The sequence below is a fragment of the Zophobas morio genome, unplaced genomic scaffold (genome assembly GCF_036711695.1).
Source record: "Zophobas morio isolate AGI-343-1 ecotype UQ-CSIRO unplaced genomic scaffold, CSIRO_AGI_Zmor_V1 ptg000004l, whole genome shotgun sequence".
Lineage (NCBI taxonomy): Eukaryota > Metazoa > Arthropoda > Insecta > Coleoptera > Tenebrionidae > Zophobas > Zophobas morio.
The window spans coordinates 9475630-9497847 of NW_026972109.1; the positions used below are offsets into that span (position 1 = coordinate 9475630).

General features: G+C 36.5%; 2 protein-coding genes and 1 long non-coding RNA gene across 3 annotated transcripts; 2 read left to right on the forward strand and 1 right to left on the reverse strand.

Annotated features, from left to right (window-relative positions):
- Positions 1-792: 792 nt before the first annotated feature.
- Positions 793-14132, forward strand: Nup160 (Nucleoporin 160kD). Its single transcript, XM_064071421.1, has 18 exons — positions 793-965; positions 1016-1121; positions 1176-1492; positions 1537-1726; positions 1777-2128; positions 2207-2458; positions 8759-9122; positions 9175-9347; positions 9398-9783; positions 9932-10150; positions 10217-10335; positions 10385-10647; positions 10697-11000; positions 11050-11249; positions 13142-13274; positions 13321-13503; positions 13561-13727; positions 13776-14132. The coding sequence occupies exons 1-18, from the start codon at positions 881-883 to the stop codon at positions 14118-14120; spliced, it is 4158 nt and encodes a 1385-aa protein (XP_063927491.1). The 5' UTR covers positions 793-880; the 3' UTR covers positions 14121-14132.
- Positions 14133-14290: 158 nt separating this feature from the next.
- On the forward strand, positions 14291-16144 carry LOC135134948 (leukocyte elastase inhibitor-like). Its single transcript, XM_064063859.1, has 2 exons — positions 14291-14832; positions 15154-16144. Exons 1-2 carry the CDS (start codon positions 14369-14371, stop codon positions 15884-15886), a joined length of 1197 nt encoding a protein of 398 aa, XP_063919929.1. The 5' UTR covers positions 14291-14368; the 3' UTR covers positions 15887-16144.
- A 5650-nt stretch (positions 16145-21794) lies between these two features.
- LOC135140771 (uncharacterized) lies at positions 21795-22195 on the reverse strand. The gene is made up of 2 exons (XR_010282294.1): positions 22075-22195; positions 21795-22017 (listed from the first exon to the last, which is right to left on the reverse strand). It is a non-coding gene; the product is annotated as an uncharacterized LOC135140771 (long non-coding RNA).
- Positions 22196-22218: the final 23 nt, after the last annotated feature.

A 22218-nucleotide genomic window follows, 5' to 3' on the forward strand; every position in this document is an offset into this window, starting at 1 on the left:
TTAAAAAAATTAGCCACACTTTTCCAATTCATTCTAAGCAATTTTTTTTTTTTATTATAATATAAAATGAAGAAAACTGTGGATAAAAACAAAATACCTACAAAATTATTTTGAAAAATATGGTGAAATATGAAAATAAAAGTTAAATTTTGATGGGCTATATTTTCCAAATATATTTGGGCTCAAGAATTTTTTTAATTTTTTTTCTGTTCTATAAACAGTCCTCAACAACGTGTCATAGAGTTGGTATGCCATTATTTCAGCACTCTGTATAAAAACCACAAAGTACATTGTTAAAATAATTGTAGTTATTTATGAAACAAAAATAATAATTTCCCCAACTGTTTTGACGAAACTGTAAACTGCTATATTTCAGTTAGCGATTTTGGAAAAACGGCAGGAATTACTGAAGAGACGAAGCCGAAAATGACTTCTGGATATCGAAATCTATAAGAAAATGTCTTCAATTAATTTTCGGGAATAGTTGAAAAATGTCAAAAAAACCAAAATCAGTCTTATCTTATCATAAAACTATCCCCACCCACCCTCTATTTTCTTAGAGGATATGTCATTTGTCAAAATCGGTGTTATCTTAGCAAGTACTATATTTATGACACTGCTTTGTTTTGTATTAAACCTCATTCGTTACAAAAATTTCGAATAAATAAAACGTTCCTTTATTGTCAAAATTTGTACCAGAATATTCAACCATTTTACCCAGCGCCCCGACTGCTCCGGCACTGGATTACCGAATCTGTGCGATTTTAGCGCCCCCTACATTGAACCAATTTAAAAACGAAAATAAACCGCCTCTTATCGTCTTATCTCCTGTGTTGTGATATAACCTATATTTTTTTTCCAGAAGTTTTACCAAAAAAACATGAAAGAATTTGCCTTGGGGTACCGCGAGGTGATCCCCGACCAAACAGTATGTGACCCGTGGCGAGAAATTAGCCTAAATACAGGTAAATCTACCCCACTGAACAAATTCCCGAAAGTGAGGTTATCTTTCCAGGCGGCACTCAAGGCACCCTTCAAGACATCAAAGTCGCAGAACGAGCCAACGGTTTTTGTTACAGGGACTCGTCGAAGCACCACACGAGGAACAGATTTATTTACTGGTACTTTTAGACCTCCTTTGGTTTAAGAAACTGTTCAAAAAAAAATAATTTTAGGCGAATTTCTCACGACGTGCTAGAGCTAGTTGAACACAGTCTCGACGTGAACCTCGCCGGAAATCGCATCAGATATAAATTTGTGGACACGCCAATCTTGGATGGAGTTTCCATCCATGAAACATACGACAACGTGGTTGTTTTAGTGCCAACTGTGTGTAGCGTCCACAGGTTGATTTTTCCGCACCCTGACAAGTATCACAGGCAGGATCACGTCGCAGGGGCGCACCCAGATCTCGCAGCGCCGTCGATTTTCAGCGAAGCCACCGCTAACGACGCCCGAGATCCCTCAACTTTTCACTTTTTCACAAACTCTAGTAAGCACAAAAATCGTGATTTAACGTGTTCTAACTGAAAATAGGTTCCCAGTTGCCTTACCTGGCTGACTCCTCACTCACTCTCGCTGAAGAAGAAGCAATTTTTGTCCTTGCTTATCCCTCAAGTGAGATTCTTCTAGTAAAACAATCCAGAGAGGGAAAAATCGACTCAATTGAACTAAAAAACGAGTCAATCGTTCCGCGGTTTTTGTCAGGACTTGCAGACAAATTGCGGTATTGCATGAACTCAATTAATTAAAAAAACATTAATTATATCTTTGTAGACAAAAAGACAAAGAAGGAGACACTACAGTCAGTCTCATTTTACACACATTTGGCCTTGAGACTTTTGCCTTGACGCTATCTAGGAACGGCCACTTGAAATTCTGGTCGTGTTCGAAGGCAGAGTGTGTGGCCGTGATTGACGTAATCGCAGAAACTGGAGGAATCGCCCGCAACCAAATTCAAGGGGCCCAGAATCATATTCTTCGAAAAGCCGTCGATGGGTACGATTCTGAGTGTCTCTTGGGTATTTTTATGAGCTTTTCCGCTGAAAGTCAGCTGCATGTTTTTAAACCCATATTAAATGGGTCACAAATCCGTTTATTCCGACTAAATACGCTTCATTTAGCTCAGGTTGGTAGTAGTGGTTTGAATTCTGGAATCATAGAGTGCTGTGGGCAGAAATGACAGATCAGTTTATCTTGTTTTCAGAATGATTTGATTGATTTTTCTTTGTCAACGACGCGAATTTGGTCGGTTTGGCGAGGTAAAGATGGGGAGTGTGAAGTGTATTCAGCGTCCCTTCAGTCAGGGAGTCATTGGATACCGGTCATTTTGGAGAGTGTGCCGGATGCTGGGCAAACTCCAAATATTGATGGGGAAACGGACCCACGCCAGGTTTATCTACAGCATATTTTCCAACCGGGGCGGTTTCCCTTGCACATAATCAGTAAAGCCCTTAACGTGAGTATTTTTTGGTTAATTAGGGGCGTTTTTTGTAAGAGTACACACATGGCAATGTCAACTTGATTACTTCCTAATAAACTGTATCATCTTGGTGGCGCCATTTTGTGTAGGTTTTAATTTTTTTATAACATTTGGATTATACCGGGTGTCTGGAAAATGGCGCTACGCTTTTAACAATCAACTGGTAAGTCTGAGAAAAATAGCAAAAAATCCTTTGACATTTTGGTGGAGTTACAATGATTTTAAAATTGGTTCTTTTGCTACGTTTAACAACTAAACAACCCATTCATTATCACAATAATGAATCACATTTCCCCGTCAAACGCTGTCGAATAGTTTGGAATCGCGCACATAGACTATCCCCATAACAGCAACAAAACTGTTCTTAAATCTACCACTCGTTTGACGGCGATGGAAAAAAATTGTAACAGCCTCAATAGGCATTAAGATACGTTACAGCATTGCCGATATTTCTAGTCCATTAGATTTTATTTCGGTTAGAAGTTTCTGATAAATAAATGGAATTATAATGAATAAATATACAAACAAATTATTACTTGTTGTTTTAAATACTTGTTAATGCTATTGAAAACGTAAAAATAAATATAAATAACACATTGGTTGGACATTTTTTTACGCTTTCGTGAGCTCGTTTTTGTTACTAATAAATACAAAGAAAAATGATACGTTTTCTCAAAATTTATTGTATTTTTTTTTTAGAAAACTTATTAGACTAGAGACGGGCAGATATTCACTAAAGACAAACCATGTGTATTAATATATGTCTTAAAAAACGGAAAAAATATGTCGCACAAACTCGAAAATAAATCTTTTTTTTTCACACTTTATGATATACGTACAATTAAGTATATCGATAATACGTTACTGAAAATTTATTGAAATATAATTTGTGTTAAAAAAGATTTTTGTGGTTTTATGGTTTATTTACATAATTTATTTATTTACAATGAATGTTTTTAACATAGCACAAGTTCTTGACATTTTGTATTTTTATTTCGCATAATAATCGTGTTTTCTGTAATTTTAACGAAGAAAATTACTCACTTATTGTCTGACATACTTTTGTACATTGAGAGTCCACTTTCAATTAAAAGGGGTGGGCGCACCGTCAGAGGCGTCCGTCATCGTTTCTCTGTCATAGTGAACTTTTCTAGCGACCTGTTTAGACCAATGCCTAATAGATTCATTCGCCTTCGAGCTAGCGTGTTAACCAGTTCACTTAAGTTTATGTTTCCTTGTGTTATTGTTTGCGATTTAAAAAAACCACCCTCTGCTGAAGTGTGCATGTCACGCTACTGACTGACAGTTCGTTATCAGATTCTGATGACTCGCCATTTTGAACTTTAAATGATCCCTCTGTACTTCTGTTCACTACCTGGCTATCCTGGCAAGCGAAAGATCTTGCAGTAATAAAAGATTTCAAGATGAGCCTAACACACATTTGCGGGTATTTCTAGTCAACTAGATTTTATTTCGTTTAGAAGTTTGTGGTAAATAAATGGGATTATTATATTGAATAAATAATACAAACAAATGATTATTATTATTACTTGGTGTTTTAATCCATTAGACGCTTATAGGCTATTGCATACTTTTCTCTAAAAATTGTCGGTCCTATGCGTAAATTGACATTTTGAATAAAGGTCGTAGGGAGATTTTTTTAGCGTTCGATAGTTTATTTACATAATTTGTTTATACTATTTATTTATATTACATTGTTCATTTTGCAACTTGTGTTATCAATAGCTATTTTACAATCAAATGTCAGGATTTACAACAACGATTTTTGATTGAAAAATAGTTTTTTATTAAATTTACATTTTTTGCTTTTTATTTTTATTACTGCAAGATTTTTCACTTGGCTAGAATGGTCAGGTAGTGATCGGAAGTAGGTAAGTATCAATCGAATAACGTAATTATACTGACCGTTTTAAGGAGTGATCTTCCAATAGTCCATAAACTAAGACATTCGATAAATTTTCTTGGAAGAGTTTTATTTTAGCAGGTGCTAGCCCCGCCCACCCGCCCTCTTTTCTTAGATGGTATCTCATTTGCCAAAATTACTCTTATCATAGCAGGTACTAGCCCCGCCCACCCTCCCTCTTTTCTTAGAAGGTATCTCATTTGCCAAAATCACTCTTATCTTAGGAGGTACTAGACATCGTGCACTCTAAAATCGACACAGCTGTAAAACTGCGTAGAAGCACAAAAACCGTCAGGCCAAGTCTACTTTCAAATTTTAGGGATGGACGTACCTTCAGAGGCGTCCGTCATCGTTTCTCTGTCATAGTGAACTTTTCTAGCGTAAGGGCACCTGTTTAGATTAGTGCATATTAGATTCATTCGCAATCGTGCCAGCGCGTTGACCAGTTTACTTAAGTTTATGTTTCCCTGTGTTATTGTTTGCGATTTAAAAAACCACCCTCTTCTGAAGTGTGCACGCCACGCTACTGACTGACAGTTCGTTATCGGATTCTGATGACTCACCATTTTGAACTTTAAATGATCCATCTGTACTTCTGTTCACTACCTCGCTATCCTGGCCAAGCGAAAGATCTTGCAGTATTAAAAGGTTCCCAGATGAGCCTAACACACATTTGCGGGAATTTCTAGTCAACTAGATTTTATTTCGTTTAGAAGTTTGTGGTAAATAAATGGGATTATTATATTGAATAAATAATACAAACAAATGATTATTATTATCACTTGGTGTTTTAATCCATTAGACGCTTATGGGCTATTGCATACTTTTCTCTAAAAATTGTCGGTCCTATGCGTAAATTGACATTTTGAATAAAGGTCGTAGGGAAAATTTATTTGTTCCTCACTTGTAAACATCAATTTACCAAGTCACTGTATTCAACATGAAAATGTCACTTAACTGGCTTTTACAGCCCTGCTCGTGCTCATACAGCCATGTATTTTTAAACTATTATAAGTTGAAATGACAGCCAGAGTTGATTCAGGCAAATTTTCACTCACAATTGCTGCTTCCTCAGTAATATAGCTTGCGCCGCACTCATTTCAATACATCGAAAACAATAAATCGAAAAATCTAAATGACAGAACTAGACAACACAATAAGTGCTATGATAAGTGCCATGCTGACGTGCGTTTCCAAGGCAATACGTCTAAAGCTCATACGATGTTTCTTCAAATATTGGACCTTCTGGAGTTTTTAATAGTTTATAATAGTTATTTACAAGTGAGAAACAAATAAAATATTGAACAATACACGCAAGGTACCGGGTTTTTATTGGCTCCAGAAAGTTGTTTTAAATCTTAAATTCTACCACTTGTCAAAATTGAATTCAATTAATATTTTATAGTAAACAAAATAAGTCAGTGAAATGGTGAAAGAACGTGGGCTGGGTTGACTTTAGCTGTTTTCTACAGTTTTATAACTTAGAGGACCCGGGTGGGTTAGGTAGCTTCGTGCTTGCCCGCTACACCCTGGGTCGTGGGTTCGATTCCCGCCCGGCTCTGGGTGTTGTGTATGTCCCCCGTTCCCCTGTAATTGGGCCTCCGGCCTGTTGGGGAACGTAATCAAATAAAATAAAATAAAAAATAAAAAATAAAAAAAAATAAACAAGCAGTGGCCCGCCCCCCACGCTCTTTATTCTAGTAACTACTCTTAGTCTTATGTTAAATAGTAGCCCTGTCCGTCCGCTGTTCATTTTCTTAGAGGATATGTCATATGCCAAAAATTATTCTTATCTTACCAAGAACTAGTACCGCCCACCCGCCCTCTATTTTCTTAGACGATATGTCATATGCCAAAAATTACTCCTATCTTACCAAGAAGTAGCCCCGCCCACCCACCCTCTATTTTCTTAGACGATATGTCATTTGCCAAAATTATTCCTATCTTAGCAAGAACTAACCCCGCCCACTCGCCCTCTATTTTCTTAGAGGATATGTCATTTTCCAAAATTATTCTTATCTTACCAAGAACTAGCCCCGCCCACCCACCCTCTATTATTCTTGGAGAACATCTCACTTACCAAAATCAGTTTTGTCTTAGCAGATTCTAGCCCCGCCCACCCGCGCTGTTCTCATTCTAACGATTTTATTTTTGATCATTATAAGATCCGCCTTTCACTGTTATCAGATAAAATGAATCATTGGACTGGAGTTGAGGTGGGTGGGCGGGGTCAATTATATGATTTATTTATTTATATTACATTGTTTATTTTGCGATTTGTCTTATCAATACGTATTTTACAATAAAATGTTAGGATTTTCTACAACGATTTTTGATTGAAAAATAGTTTTTTATTAAATTTACAGTTTTTGCTTTGTGTTTTTATTACTGCAAGACTTTTCGCTTCGCCAGGATGGCCAGGTAGTGATCGGAAGTAGATAAGTATCAGTGGAATAATGCGATTATACTGACTGTTTTAAAGAGTGCTCTTCCAATAGTGCATAAACTAAGAAATTTGATAAATTTTCCTGGAAGAGTTTTATTTTAGCAGGTACTACCCCCGCCCACCCGCCCTCTCTTTTCTTAGATGGTATCTCATTTACCAAAATCACTCTTATCTTAGCAGGTACTAGACATCGTGCACTCTAAGATTGACACAGCTGTAAAAATGCGTAGAAGCACATAATCGGTCGGACCAAGTCCACTTTCAAATTTTAGGGGTGAGCGCACCTTCAGAGGCGTCTGTCATTGTTTCTCTGTCATAGTGAACTTTTCTAGCGTATGGGTCCCTGTTTAGATTAGTGCCTAATAGATTCATTCGCAGTCGTGCTAGCGTGTTGACCAGTTCACTTAAGTTTATGTTTCCCTGTGTTTTTGATCGTGATTTAAAAAAAATATTAAAAAACCATCCCCCTTCTGAAGTGTGTGTCACGCTACTGACTGACAGTTCGTTGTCAGATTCTGATGACTCATTATTTTGAACTTTAAATGATCCATCTGTACTTCTGTTCACTACCTGGCTATCCTGGCCAAGCGAAAGATCTTGCAATAATAAAAGGTTCCAAGATGAGCCTAACACATTTGCGGGTATTTCTAGTCAACTAGATCTTATTTCGTTTAGATGTTTGTGGTAAATAAATGAGATTATTATAATGAATAAATAATACAAACAAATGATTATTATTACTTGCGTATAAGCTCTTGCATACTTTTCTCGAAAAATTGTCAGTCCTATGCGTAAATTGACATTTTGAATAAAGGTCGTAGGTACATTTTTTTGCGTTCGATGGTTTATTTACATAATTTATTTATACTATTTATTTATATTACATTGTTCATTTTGCAACTTGTCTTATCAATAGCTATTTTACAATCAAATGTTAGGATTTACTACAACGATTTTTGATTGAAAAATAGTTTTTTATTAAATTTACATTTTTTGCTTTTTATTTTTATTACTGCAAGATTTTTTGCTTGGCTAGGATAGCCAGGTAGTGATCAGAAGTAGGTAAGTATCAATAGAATAATGCGATTATACTGACTGTTTTAAAGAGTGCTCTTCCAATATTGCATAAACTAAGAAATTTGATAAATTTTCGTAGATGAGTTTTATTTTAGCAGGTTCTAGCCCCGCCTACGCGCCCTCTCTTTTCTTAGAGGGTATGTCATTTGGCAAAATCAGTTATATCTTGGCATCTCCTAGACCCGCCCAGCCACCCTCTCTTTTCTAAAAGGGTAGGTCATTTGCCAAAATCAGTTTTATCTTAGTAAGTACTGATGACTAACTTTTACAAAAAATGATCAAAATTTATTAATGAAAAATAAGAGCCTGTTTTATTAATAATAATGCACTACGATTAATGACAACTGGTTGTTGTGGTTATTGTCTAAAAAAATAAACAAAAGGTGGACTTCAATCACCATCGTTAGTAAGAAATCAGAAAGTAAGCCGGAGGTAGATATTCACGCATTAGGTGCGTGCACTGTTGCCAATTTTAATTTTATAAAATTACGTTTTTTTCGTAATCTACATCATAAAGTATTTTTTTATTATTTTTTTTTTGGGACTCCCAAATCCCCTGCACATAATGTAGATTTTTTTTTCCAGACACCCGGTATAGGTTATAAAATATATATATTTTTTTGGATTTAAAATGACTCCGTACACCGTAGTACGACGTATGGGGGGTTTTATTTCAATATTTTTTGTTGTTGGTGTATTGGTCTGAGTTCGTAAGTCATGTGACTAAAGTGTACATTTTTGTATAAGTAATTGTGTTCGAACTGAATATAAATCTAGTTGTAGTACGCAAATAGAATCCTGGTTACACTTCCACCACTGAATTTTTCAGATCTACAAAAGGTCAACCATTGTAAGCGACCTCAACCTATCCACCAGCCACCTAAAACAACAAATCTGCATGGCCGTAGAAGACGAAATCCAAAACGAGCTCAAAGAAACCGTAGTCAGCGACGAAGACTACCTAGAATGCGGCAACTACTGCTGGCAACGATTTTACTCATGTTGTGTCCAGTATCACGTTGCAGGCCTCAAGCCTCTAGGTCTGCTCCTCCTCCCGAATTCTTCAGGAGCAGTCCTTTTAAAAAAATCGATGATTTCATTCCTGAGACCCTTGGACATTTTTGAACACTTCATGTACGAGAGCGATTACATATTCAAAGACCAATTCACCAAATATTTTCTTTTAACTGAGAGTAATTGAAATGACTCGTCTAATTAACAATGACCTATTAATGAGTTTTTCAGATGTAGATATCACCGATGACGTCGTTAACCTATTTAAGGTCATCAACTACTTAGACCAACAAATGAGCGATATTTTTGCGTACACTTTCGAAAAAGAATTAGCGTTGTTGAAAGCGCCCGACGTCATCATGACGTCTTTGTTGGATAAAATCCAACGAGAGATGGACAGTGAGGTAAGCAGTAGTTCGGTGAGCCGCCACGAGATGGCTAATTGTGATTGCAGTTTTCCGATCACGTAGCCGAGATGTTGCGAAAGTGCACCGATTTGTATCAAGCGGTTCACAAAGTTCTCGAGTTGCTGAGGATCGAGTATCAGGTCCATCCTGAAGATTCCGACGATGATATAAAGGCTTCAATTAACCATATTTTTACGTCGCAGTTGGGCGTTTCGATGGTTTCTGGTTGCTTGAGGCAGCAAATTCAAGTTAGGTTCACGATTTGTCGGAATCTTTTGCTGATAAGCAACATTTTGTTGGAACGTAGAGAACTCGACTGGAATGTTTTGGAGGCGATTCGATCGGTGTGCACTCCGGAAATTGTCGTTTTGACCCAAGCCAATTACGTGATGGTGTGGCTGTCGGGGTTGTCAGCACTGACTTACTTGCCGACGTAAGATAATGTGATTTGTAGGGTTTTCAAAGTGGGAAGTCGCTTTTCGTTAAAAGGGTTAAAAGTGATTGGTTAATTTCTTAACCATAAAAAAATCATCTGTAACTAAAAAATCTGTTGGGTCTTGGTTTAAGCTGATTATTTTTAGGGAATCGGCTTTGCAAAGACTTTCGTCGCTAAAACTGGCCCCTGTTTATAATTTGAGAACAAACTCCGTCAATTCGATTTCGTTGTTTGAGCTTTTCGCGGGATCTACTGGTGGTTATGAGGCAAGAAAGTCGTTTGCCAAAATGAGTCATAATGAAGAGACTTTGGCACATTGGCATATGTCACTGTTGCCATATTTGAATTGTTTGTTCCATGTTATGTATCCTTTTTATGACAGTTATTTGTTGACACATTAGGCAACTAAAACTAACTTAACTACTATTAGATGGCCAATCAGCGGTAACCCAATTCTAGCTGAGTGGTTGCTAAGTTGTGGCCAACACTTATGGTTGCAACAGTACATTCGTTACTTAAGTACTTGGTGCGAATGGAACAGCTGCACTCGTAAGTTTTTACTTTTGTACTAAACAAAATCATCTTTTTAAAAATTTAGATAGTTTTCTTCTGGCGGCCTCTCTCCTAACAACTGGTGAGAATTACAAAGCCCAAGAACTCTTCCAAATCGCGGCTAAGGGCATCTTCACTGATCAGTTTTTGGCGCAGCGTATTTTAACTTCACAAGACAGCCAGACTAAAGCTTATATTAACTACTACCTCAAAGTTATACACTTATTTGAGCTCCACAAAGCTTTAGATTGTGCTATCAATTTAGCTAATACCGCTTTGAGTGTTACGTCACCGGACGACCCACTAGCTGTACGTGTGTACTTAAACGTAGACAACCCAACCTGATGATAATTTTTAGGCAACTTTATACTCAGTCAAGTTTAAGCACCACCTATCTTTAAAAAATTACCAAATGGCGTATGATTCTCTCAACGCCAATCCAGATTCCGACAGACGAAAAGACAATCTTCGCGATTTAGTAAAAAAGTTATTAGATGAGAAAAAACTGGACGTTTTGATGAATTTCGCCTACGGCGGAATGGAAGAGCTGTTCTGTGATATAGTTTTCACGAGAGCACGCGCCGCGGACCCCTCCCATAACATTTATTACGACTTTTTATACGCTTACCAAGTGAAGAGGGGACCTACGTTTTTGCGTTTGGGTAATCCTGTTCTTACATTGTATAACCGTTTTTTTACAAAATCTTCTAGCCGCATCCGTAATGTATGAACAAGCGTTTCGTCTGAATCAATACAGCGATGTCGACTCTCTGGAAAAACAAGTGAAATGTTACTTGGCCGCAAAAAATGCGCTGGCTTTGTGTGAGCCCCAGTATGCGTACATCGTAATGCCTGTGGATCAGGTAGAGGACAAAGTTGTTGTTTTGCCCACGTTGGCAGGCAGCGATGACGTAAGTAGGATTTATTTGTGACGGCTGCATAATTTTAAGATTGGGGAAAGCCCATCAGTCGGAATGAAATTTATTGCTGCTGAAGCAGAAATAAATCGGGATTATTGATTATATCTTAGGGTTGTAATTTTCAGTTTGATAAAGTTGCTGCAGAAATTGAAATAAATGAAACCGTAGGGAAATCGCGCTTTCAGTGGGTATTGTTTTTCGATTCGATCCGGCGAGATTTGCCCGAAAAATAAGTATTTTTCGTTTTTCAAAAGTCGATTTTGTGAATTTATAAATTATTTTCGTCGCTTCAAAAAAAAAAAAACTATATTTACATATTTTTTCAATTTGTTGTTAATTATGTAAGTGACGTGTTTATGAATAACTCATTTTCTGTTAGTGTTACAACACACGGACGTAAAATTATAAGACGACTAAAAAGGTTTTCTGCATCGTCGTGTTACGGGATTAACTTCAACTTCAAATTATTTTGGTCAAAAAGTTGTCAGAATAGTTGTTTTTACTGATATGTGTTTTGTGATGTAAATGAACTGCCAAGAGAATACCAGTTTAAATATTGGCTGCAGGTATAAATAAACATAACTGTTTATCTACGCTATGTTTTTTATATTTATATCTTTTGCGGCGTTGTATAATACAGTGCGACATAATTTGTGGATGTCACAAATAGTTGCATCATGTAAATGTTGTTTTCAAAATATTAAATATTTTTTAACCCTACTGTTTCAAAATACTGGTTGTTTATTTATTACTAATAAAAGATATTGGTATAGACTTATCTAATGAAATACCAACCGACAGACAAACGGAAACGGGAAATTGTGGTTTTCCTATTGTACGAGTTATAAAGCGACAAGAAAACACAAACTACGTTGGTCAAAATAATGCTATTACAGTATTTCCCTTAGTCAACATTCAGGAAGCAAAAATATTCACACTAAACTTTTTTTTTCATATTTTGTTTTTATTTATTTTGCATTTGAAAGTTTCAACAAGTTTACGTCAACGCTTATTTGTACAAGATTTGAGTACAATTTATAATTTACACCTTTTTTGTTTATCTAATAAAGTACATTAAAAAAGAAAAGAAGAAATGAATTTTAAGGAGGTAAAAAGTAAAAAGAGAGTGCAAAAGAAGAAACTTGAAACATATGAAAAAACATGTTACAAATTTTCTCTTTTCTTTTTTGTCCTTACATTTTTATGTGAATTCATATTTTTAAGTTTTCTTTTATTTCCATACTGGGTGTCCCAATTTATCCGTTCCACTTTACCTTCCACTTTTTGCAAGGTTCTGTCTTTTCAAATAACTGAGGTATTACGATGGAACAGCTAAAATGGGATATTTATTACACATATTTCTTTATAACATGAATCAGAAATTCCATAATCTTAATGGGAATAAAGTGTAAGAACTGAAATTTTATGGCTTCTAAGTATTTTTATTAACTACTGCTTTTTTCTTTATGACAAATATAATAAACCTAACAGCTACATGAATTAATTACACAATATTTTTTCCGTGCTAACGTATCTCTTAATTTCTAATAATTTTATTTTTTATCCATTATTTGTCACCTAATTTTAAATAACATAGTATTCAACGAAAAAACCGAATAATCAAGGTTTCACGCACGTACGTGACGGTTCCCAGTGTATTTTCACCTGCGTAATTGGAATATTGACAGGGAATTTTAACGACGTTTAATTTTTTTTTCGCCGAAATCTTGCAAAATAAAGTAAACGTACCACAGTTGTTTATTTTATCACATGGGGGCAACCTCACCACAACCCGCATGTTTCACAATTTTCAATAAAACTTTCACCAAAACCAATCAAACAAACAATTTCACAAAAAATTAATAATGTCACCCGATTTTTAGGAACCCCACGAAATAATCGTGCGAAAACAAGTGAACATCATCAATTTAGAAACCCTAACAAAAGAACTAGCTTTCGCTGGGGCCAAACTAAAACTTGTACGTTTCAGTCCTAGAAACTATTTCGAAATAACCAGTGAGTGAAAATTTCTTAAATGACTCATTCTAAAAAGTGTTTTTAGATCCTCACGAGTTAGTAATGCTTTTAACCAATGCCGGCCTTTTCAAAATCGCGTTATCCATCTCGAAATCCTTCGACGTGCCATATAGAATTGTGTTCGAGGCTTTAACCAAAAAATGCGGCAACTTGTCGAAACACAGCGAACCCGTTGCGTGGAAGTGGCTTATAGAAAACGAACTTCAAGGTAGTAGTTGTAGTAATTTTTGTTGCCACTTCCTTTTGTACACTCATAACTTCTTAGATTTACCGATGAGTACGAAAGGCCCGGCTACCGCAGCCTGGAACCTCCTGCAGGAACTCGTCAGCGAGTACGAGGAAGACAAGATGTCCGTCATTCATAAAATCGTGTGTAAACAAATCATTAAAATGCACATGTTCATTCCGCAGTGGTTGCTGGCTTCGTACAAGGTAAACGTCGGACGAAATTACGGTGTGAATATTTAAAGGTAATTTTAGAGGCGCAACCCTTCAGAATTATTCAGATTGCTGTATAGTTCCGGTCGATTAGAGGAAGCAACAGAAATCGCGACTGAATATATGATGGCCGCTTTGGGTTATGGTAAGGAATACTACGGATTCACGCACGCCATGCAAGCCACAAAACCAGCAGTCTGTCTTCCCATTCGCGGTTTTATCGCTCTGATGAACCAACTCAAGTTAATTAACGGAAGTGACCCTGAACAACCCTTCTTGAGGGAATACGAGCATTTGGAGAGCGTGCTCAAAACTTACTTAGAAACGGCGCAACGGACCTCGACCGAGATGTGCCAGTATCAGTTAAGTTTGGTTAAGAGTAATTAAAGGATTTTTGTATGGAAGTGTTTGATTTGTAGTTTAAACCCTTTTTCTTTTTTGTTTTTTAAATTTATTTATCAATATCCGACTTCTATTGACTTTTTTAAATTGTTTCCTTGAACCGTAATCGCGTTGATAGTAAATTCGTAAAAAAAACAAATATGCACTCTTGAACCGGTCAGTCAGATCTTGTATAAATACAGGTCTTTCGACATCTCCGCTCTCATGTTACATCAAAAAGTCGTCATAACACAATGAAGTTGTGCATCCGCTTATATCTTGTGGTTATTTTTTGTCACGCGGAACCTTTGCCTAGTCCGAATCCTGGACTTGTGCATAATTTTAAAACCATCTTGGACGTGATGCTAGATACCGGATTAGGAATGCTAGCACGTTCCACAACAATGGAGCACCGTTTAACGAAGAATGTTGTGTTTAGTCCCATTAGTTCTATTGTTCTCACAGCAGAACTCATGTTAGGAAAGTCAGAGAAGTTGCCCGCGTCAGAGTCTGATCTTCACCAACAACTCGGGGAATTACTTCAGTTATTGGAAAGCGCTCCAAATGCTACTAAGCACTTTAGGGTAAAGCGGCAAGACGCCGTTTTTGTCAATAAGAACATTACGTTGAGTAGAAATTATGTTAAAAAATTACGAAATTTGTATGAAACGCCGGTTCACTATGTAGATTTCAAGGAAGATCCAGAGGGGGCACAAAGGTACGTACTTGAGTGAAGTTTTGTTCATATTAAGATTAACTAAAATCGGCATCTATTTATAAAAATGTCATACTAATAAATAAATCATGTATTGCAAATTCGTGTATGACTTAGCACAATGACGCCCATTAAATCCGAAAAATATGTTTTTATTTACATATGATTTGGAACAGGTCGTATACAAAGCAAAATTTAAATTTAAGATCACCTATTACTATGTTCAACAATAATACTTATCTAAATTTTGACACTTAGCGTCGATGTCTTAAACCATAAGTGAAACATTCCTTTTATTATTTGAATATACATTTTTTTTTTCAGGGACATAAATTCCTGGGCTTCCGTGAACACCCAAAACCACATCCGATCCGTTTTACCCTCACCTCCGCCTCCTGCAACTTCCTCAATTTTCTCAAGCGCCTGCTACCTTCAAGCTGACTGGCGAACGCCCTTCGCCTACGCCCTAAACAAATCGCAATTCTTTAACTTAAACTCCACCAGAAAGGTTCCAATAACTTATTTGTTCCAACAATTCAATCAAATCATCTACGGCGAATCAAACGATTTTCTCGTAGCTGCCCTACCATACACCGCAGAGGAAGTCAGGATGTACATAATTTTACCAAACCATCAAAGCCGTTACAAATACGATCTAAAAGCGTTCATCTCCCGAATTTCCTTCGATGACGTTCAAGAAACTATCGCTAATGCTCAACGACACGACTTATTGGTCAAAATCCCTAAGATGAGTTTATCTCGAAGTTTCAGCGTTCGGGAGGATTTGAAGGAGAACGTGGGGCTTAAACAAGAAAATATAGATCTGGAAGGCGCTGCCGTTGGTGGATGGTTGCGTGTTGACGATGTCATGCATCAAGTGGTGGTAGATTTTGATCAAAAAGACGTTGAGTACTCGAATGTTGACGTACTGGGTAGTACTTTGGTGGGTGGGGTGAAGAATTTTTTTGTGAATAGACCGTTTTTGTTTTTTGTGAGACATGAAGCCACGACTGCGATGTTGTTTATAGGGGCGGTTTGTGACCCCCGTGTTGTTTAGTCGTATTGATACGGTGTACCATAATGCGGTACTGCTTCGATATCACACACAATGGACATAAATCTTGTGCGGTAGACGGTGGATTTATTGCGAAGTGTAACAGCGAAACTGAAGACTAATAGGTTGCAAGAACATTCCGACAGGGTATTTGTTTGCAATCGTAATGTACGTAGGTAGAGCTACGTTTATCCAACTATGACACAATTTTTTTATTTATTCGGTTATTTATGTGTTGTGCAAGAAATTAAGTCTAATAAAACTTGGTACAAGAAACATGTGTAGTTTGTATTTTTCGTGGTTACACGGTTACAATTTTGTGTAGTATAACGTGTCACATGAGAACGCCATAGTCAGAAAATTGCATATTTTTTGCTTTTAGTACCAAAGTAATTTCTGGTTTTTATTAAGCCACGATCGTGATATGAAAGATCGTAATAAATAAACTTGTACTCGAACAGTTAACATTTCTCATAAATTCAGGTCTTTCCACGTCTCAGAACTTGTTCACTAACAAAAGCGTTCGTGACAAGAATAACAATGAAGTTATACATTTTCTTAATGGTTATTTTTATACACACCTGTAGCCTCGAGGAGCCTCATCCTGGTTCTATATCTGTAATTCTGGGCTTACCACAGTAAAAGTACTACATCTTGCGCTATTAATTATTCAGTTCTCATGCACTAAATTTTACTATAATGTTTACATTTTGAAATACTTCGGATTAATTCCAAGTGAGTCAAATAAAAGACATTTCATAAGATATCTTTTGGAATTTTTCTCTAGTTCACTATAAATTTGTGTTTTCAACTAGAATCTAATTATATAAATATTGTGATCACACGCATACAATCATAGCGTAATTCCACTGTGCGCTTTATTATCAACCACAAAGTATATATAAAAAATAATTTAATTTGGAAAGGTGGACTTAAAAAATAATTTAAGATCATCGATATTTCTAGATTAACTCTAGCATCACAGAACTAACTCGAACTCTGTAAATATTAACTAAACTTTATTTATACATTTCCTTCAAAAAGTTGACTTTAATATGTACATATCTAAAGTTCAGTCAAGTAAATATTTACGGCGGATTACGATCAAAGATCCTTAATAACGCATTTTATTTTTTAGAAAAAAAATTCACAACAAAACAGCGATATCAATGTGGCTAGTGTTACATTGTCCATATAAAAATCAATGTAATATAAGTGTAATCAGAATGTTAATAACTTTGTCTTAAATAAAATCTACAACATCTCTACTGAAAAATTGGCCGCGACTCATATTTTTTGAACTATTTATAAAAGTGTATGAACCCATTTATTTCATCGATTAACTTAAAAACACCTCACGTATTTTTCTGGACCTCCAGTAACAAGGTTACGTTACAGTTGGTATTCCACATGTTAAAACTCCTTTCATTCCCACATACAGTTTGACGTCATCTAACAAATTATTAAATCATTCTTTCGAAAAATTCATGTAAATCTGTAGCTGGAATTTTAATAGAACAACTTTTTTCGTACTCTGATGTTTCATTAATTTGAAGTATTATATTCAAATATAGAAACTTTTGGTTTTCATTCATTATTTTTAGTATGCTTTTACAGCTGAAAATTGTCATTTATAAACTCCGTTGTCAAGTTGCCGTTGATGTTCAACTTTCGCCGTATTTTAAGGAGTTGCAGAATGAAGGATTTAAGTTGATTACTACAAAAATTTACCATTTTAGGCATGTTTTAAGTTTCTTGTTGTCGAAATAAGTCTACATATACTAAGAAAAAAAGGCAAAATGTAGCCCCGCCCACCCGCCCTATCTCAATTGTGATGATTTTTTTTTTATTCGTCGTTAGCCAAGGGGACGGAGCTTAACTGCAAAATCTTGAGTTCTCTACCAGAAATTAAAAACATGTTTTTGAGCATCCTGTTGTTCAAAGAATATGTAGTATGTACACTCACCGGCAAAAAAAGCGAATCACCCAAAGTTTGTATTGAAAATGGTTCCTTTTTTGAACGTTTGGCTACAGTCAATATCAGTTTTGAAAAAATCATACAAAATATACTAACACTAGGTTTTTGGTTCTTTTTTGTACATGATATGAACCTCAAATCTGAAGATGATAAGTTTTTTCCAACAATGAGATTTGCAGTTGTGACGTTTAGAGGGCATTAACAGACGGTTTGTCATTGTGATTTGATGAAAACTGTGTTTTTGTCAATTAACATGAGTATTGTGGCCATTAATGCAGCACGAGCAATTGCTCTTATTCAGGATGGTCGAAGTTAACGGTACGTTGCCAATACGTTAGGGGTATCACAAGTGAGCATTCACAGAACTGTACGACGGTTTAATGAGACTGGATCATACAGCCGAAGACCTGATTCGGGTCGTCCAAAGAAAACATCGGCTTGGGATGACCGTTTTTTAACGCTGACCGTGTTCCGTAATAGGGATACGACCGCAGTTGAGGCCAGAAATCAACTTGAAGAAACACGAGGAGTTAGTGTAAGTGAAAGAACTGTAAGAAAAAGGTTAACTGCAGCTGAATTGAGGGCCCATAGACCTGCAAGTGGCCCAGAACTTCTCCCACGACACAGAGTAGCCCGACTTGCATTTGCTCGAGAACACGTTAACTCGGATCTTGCCCAATGGGGCCAAGTACTCTTTACAGATGAGTCGCGTTTTTGTCTACGTTCTCCTGACGGCCGTCAAAGAGTATGGCGAAGAAGAGGTTAAAGGTAGGCTCAGTGCAATTTTGTTTCCAGACTAAGTTTTCATGGAGGTTCAGTGATGGTCTGGGCAGGAATTTCTGCCGAGGCTCGCACGGAACTTGTAGTGGTGGATAGAGGCACAATGAATGCTGACCGATATGTAGCAAATATTCTTCAAGAGCATGTCGTACCTTTTGCTCCTTTTGTTGGCGATAATTTTATTCTAATGAATGATAATGCTAGACCACATATCGCTAGAGTTGTACAAATCTACCTCGACGAATTCGGGATTTCACGTATGGAATGACCAGCACGCAGTCCCAACCTGAATCCAATTGAGCATGTGTGGGACATGTTAGGTAGACGTATCAGAGCACGTGTGCCGGTCATACAACACATAAGAGATCTTGCAAATGCGCTAGTTGAAGAATTTGACCAATTAGCCCAGGCTGAGATTAGACACCTCATAGAAGGCATGGGAAGACGTATGGCAACCGTAATGCAAGCTAGAGGCGGCAACAGTCGTTATTAATGATATGTTAATTAGTCTTTTGTTGGTTTAATGTAATGGATTTTCTGGTATTTTTTAATAAACTCGTAATTGTTGCAACTTCAACGAAGGTCCCGTTACCTTCTCATCTCCTTTGTCCTAGATAAACTAATTTGTCTTATAAATGTGACGCACACCAGAATTTATTGAAGATTTCTACAAAAATACTAATGATTCGATTTTTTTGCCGGTGAGTGTATATTTAGAAAAAAACCCACTCATACCCGCCCCGATCTCAATTCCCAATTGTGATGAATTTTTCATTCGTTGTCAGATCGAGGGGCGGGGCTTTATTATAAGATCCATATTTGTCTACAAGAATTTATATATTTTGACTTTTTTTTCTTAATATACATAGTATTCTTTGATACTCGAAACATTTTTTTTATTTCTTGTAGAGAAATAAATTTTTTGCAGTTAAGCTCCGTCACTTGGCTCACGGCGAATAAAAAAATCATCACAATTGAGATAGGGCGGGCGGGTGGCCTACATTTTGCCTTTTTGTTTTAATATGTCTACACGTTTTTTCACAACATGAAACTTAAAACGTGTTTAAAATGGAAAATTTGTATAAAGAAATATCGATTTTGCAATTAGGATCCGCCCCATATTGCAAAATCCATATTTCCTTGCAAAAATGTACCATTCTAACCATGTTTTAAGTTTTTTGCTGTAAAAATATGGCTATGTATGTTAAAAAAAGGTAAAATATAAGCCCCGCCCACCCACCCTATCTCAATTCTGATGATTTTTTCATTCGTTGTCAGACCGAGGGGTGGAGCCTAATTGCAAAATCGATATTTTCGTATGCAAATTTACCTTTTTAAACATGTTTTAAGTTTCTTGTTGTGAAATAATTACTACACTTATTAAGAAAAAAGACAAAATGTAAGCTTCGCCCACTCGCCCTATCTTAATTATGATGAATTTTTTATTCGTCGTGAGCCAGGGGGAGGAGCTTAATTGCAAAATCTTTATTTCTCTACAAGAAATAAAAAACTTGTTTTTGAGTATCCTATTGTTCAAAGAATATTATGTATATTAAGAAAAAAACAAGCCAAAAATTAAGCCCCATCCATTTCCATCCCAAGCTCAATTGTGATGAATTTTTCGTTGGTTGTCAGACCGAGGGCGGGGCCTAATTGCAAAATAGATACTTTCCTACAAAAATTTACTGTCCCGTTTCCGTCCGTCTGTCCGTCTGTCTGTCTGTCTGTCTGTCTACAGTCCCGATTTTTTTTTTATATGTTTGCAGAGTGGTTCTTCTGTAAGTATTCTCTAGCCCCCCCCCCCACCCTCTCTTTTACGCCGCTACTGTGCTTTTTGTTCTTGCTAGTCATTAATTTGGGTAATTTCTGAACAAAAAAAGTTTTAGTGGCAATTTTAAAATAACGAGAATTGATACAAATTTTAAAAACAATAATAGTATTACCCACGAGAAAAGACGCGAACGAAAACAAACATAATTTATAAAAAATGTGTTTGTTGAATAATTATTTTTCATGACTCGGAAAAAACAAAACAAACAAATAGAGGGGAAAAATTATTATCGTGTTGTTATTTATTTATTACTTGAATTAACTCGGGTTGGTTCTATGAATTTTTTAAATTCAACGACGCAAAATACCGAGTAATGTTGACATTGACCTATTGGAATTTTCAACGAATATTAAAACAGTAATTTCCTTTGAGTAAATAGAACCCAAAAAAATGAGTATTGATATTTCCCCTATACGCATTGATCTAAAAAGCAAACAAAGCAGGAGCATTGCAACTATAGCTGGAGGCTCTCTCGCCAATTCTTGACGTAATTCGTGACGTAAACCGGAGTCAATTTCGAATTTCGGAAAGCCCATATAGGGGCGTAAAATTAATTGACAGATAAGTGGATACTCGTGTTGTAATTTCCATTTTGGGTAAGCACAAAAGTTGGATCTGACGAAAATTTTAGGAACTTACGTTGACACAAGCACGATAGCCGTCAGCGCCAAAAATATTAATGGAGTCGAGGGAAGTAGGAGACTTTGTACATGACAAACGAAAACGTGACTTCAGGTCATGGTCTATCACTTTATTGTTAAATCATGGGGTAACCACACCACAATGGATGACTTTCACGCTAACGGAACTAGATATGTACTCAAATAAACAAAATTAACAACTGACACAACAATTTTAAGAAATGGAGACGTTGTGTTGTGAGAAAACAACAGCTTGGGGGCAAATTTGTTGTTTGTGGAAAATATGCAACCTTTGTCTTTTAGCACGTCTGAGGTCTGAAGATCAGCCTTAAGGAATAGCTCAAGAAAAGAGTAAATATTTGTCAATACAATAAAGCTTTCTACTATGAAAATAGAAAATGTGGTCTATATTTAGAACAGTCGAAATCAGAACGTTGTTATAATGGCCACGAAGAATTTATAGAGAGCAAGGGGACAAAAGTCGATGTTGTTTATAAATAATGCATTTAAAGTCACAAAAACAAGATATGATGGCAACGTTTAAAGGTAATTAAGACAGTTAGCATATTTCAGATTACTCACGTTACTGTGTACAGTTATTTTGGTTTGAAGAAACAACTTTTTTGACACATGTAGTACAGGTTGTGATGCCATAAATTAACAGCTAGGATTAAATATCTCTTGTATAAAGAAGTGTTTTATTGTTATTCGTACGTTTCGCTTACATTCCCTACAGTAGTGAAAGTCAAGTATATGGTAACAATAACTAGGCAACCGGCGACCGTCGTTATCACCAACGTTGGATGTTGTCTGAAGATAATCAAAAGCAGGACACTGGCTACCAGCATGACGGCCGCCAGGAGCGGAATAAGAATCAAGGGGGCCCACTCGTTCCCTCTAATCTCTAGAAAAATATTCACTCCGATTATCACTCACGTTCGTAATATCACCTGAATTTCACCTGCGCTGAACGAGCTGCCCAATCCATCTCTGTGACTCCACGTTTTCCTACTATCATTCCGCATCGGGTATTGTTGCGACTCTGCCGACGATCTCAGTTCTGTGAATTTTTTGTTTGCGCATTCTTCGAACTTTGATAAACCGC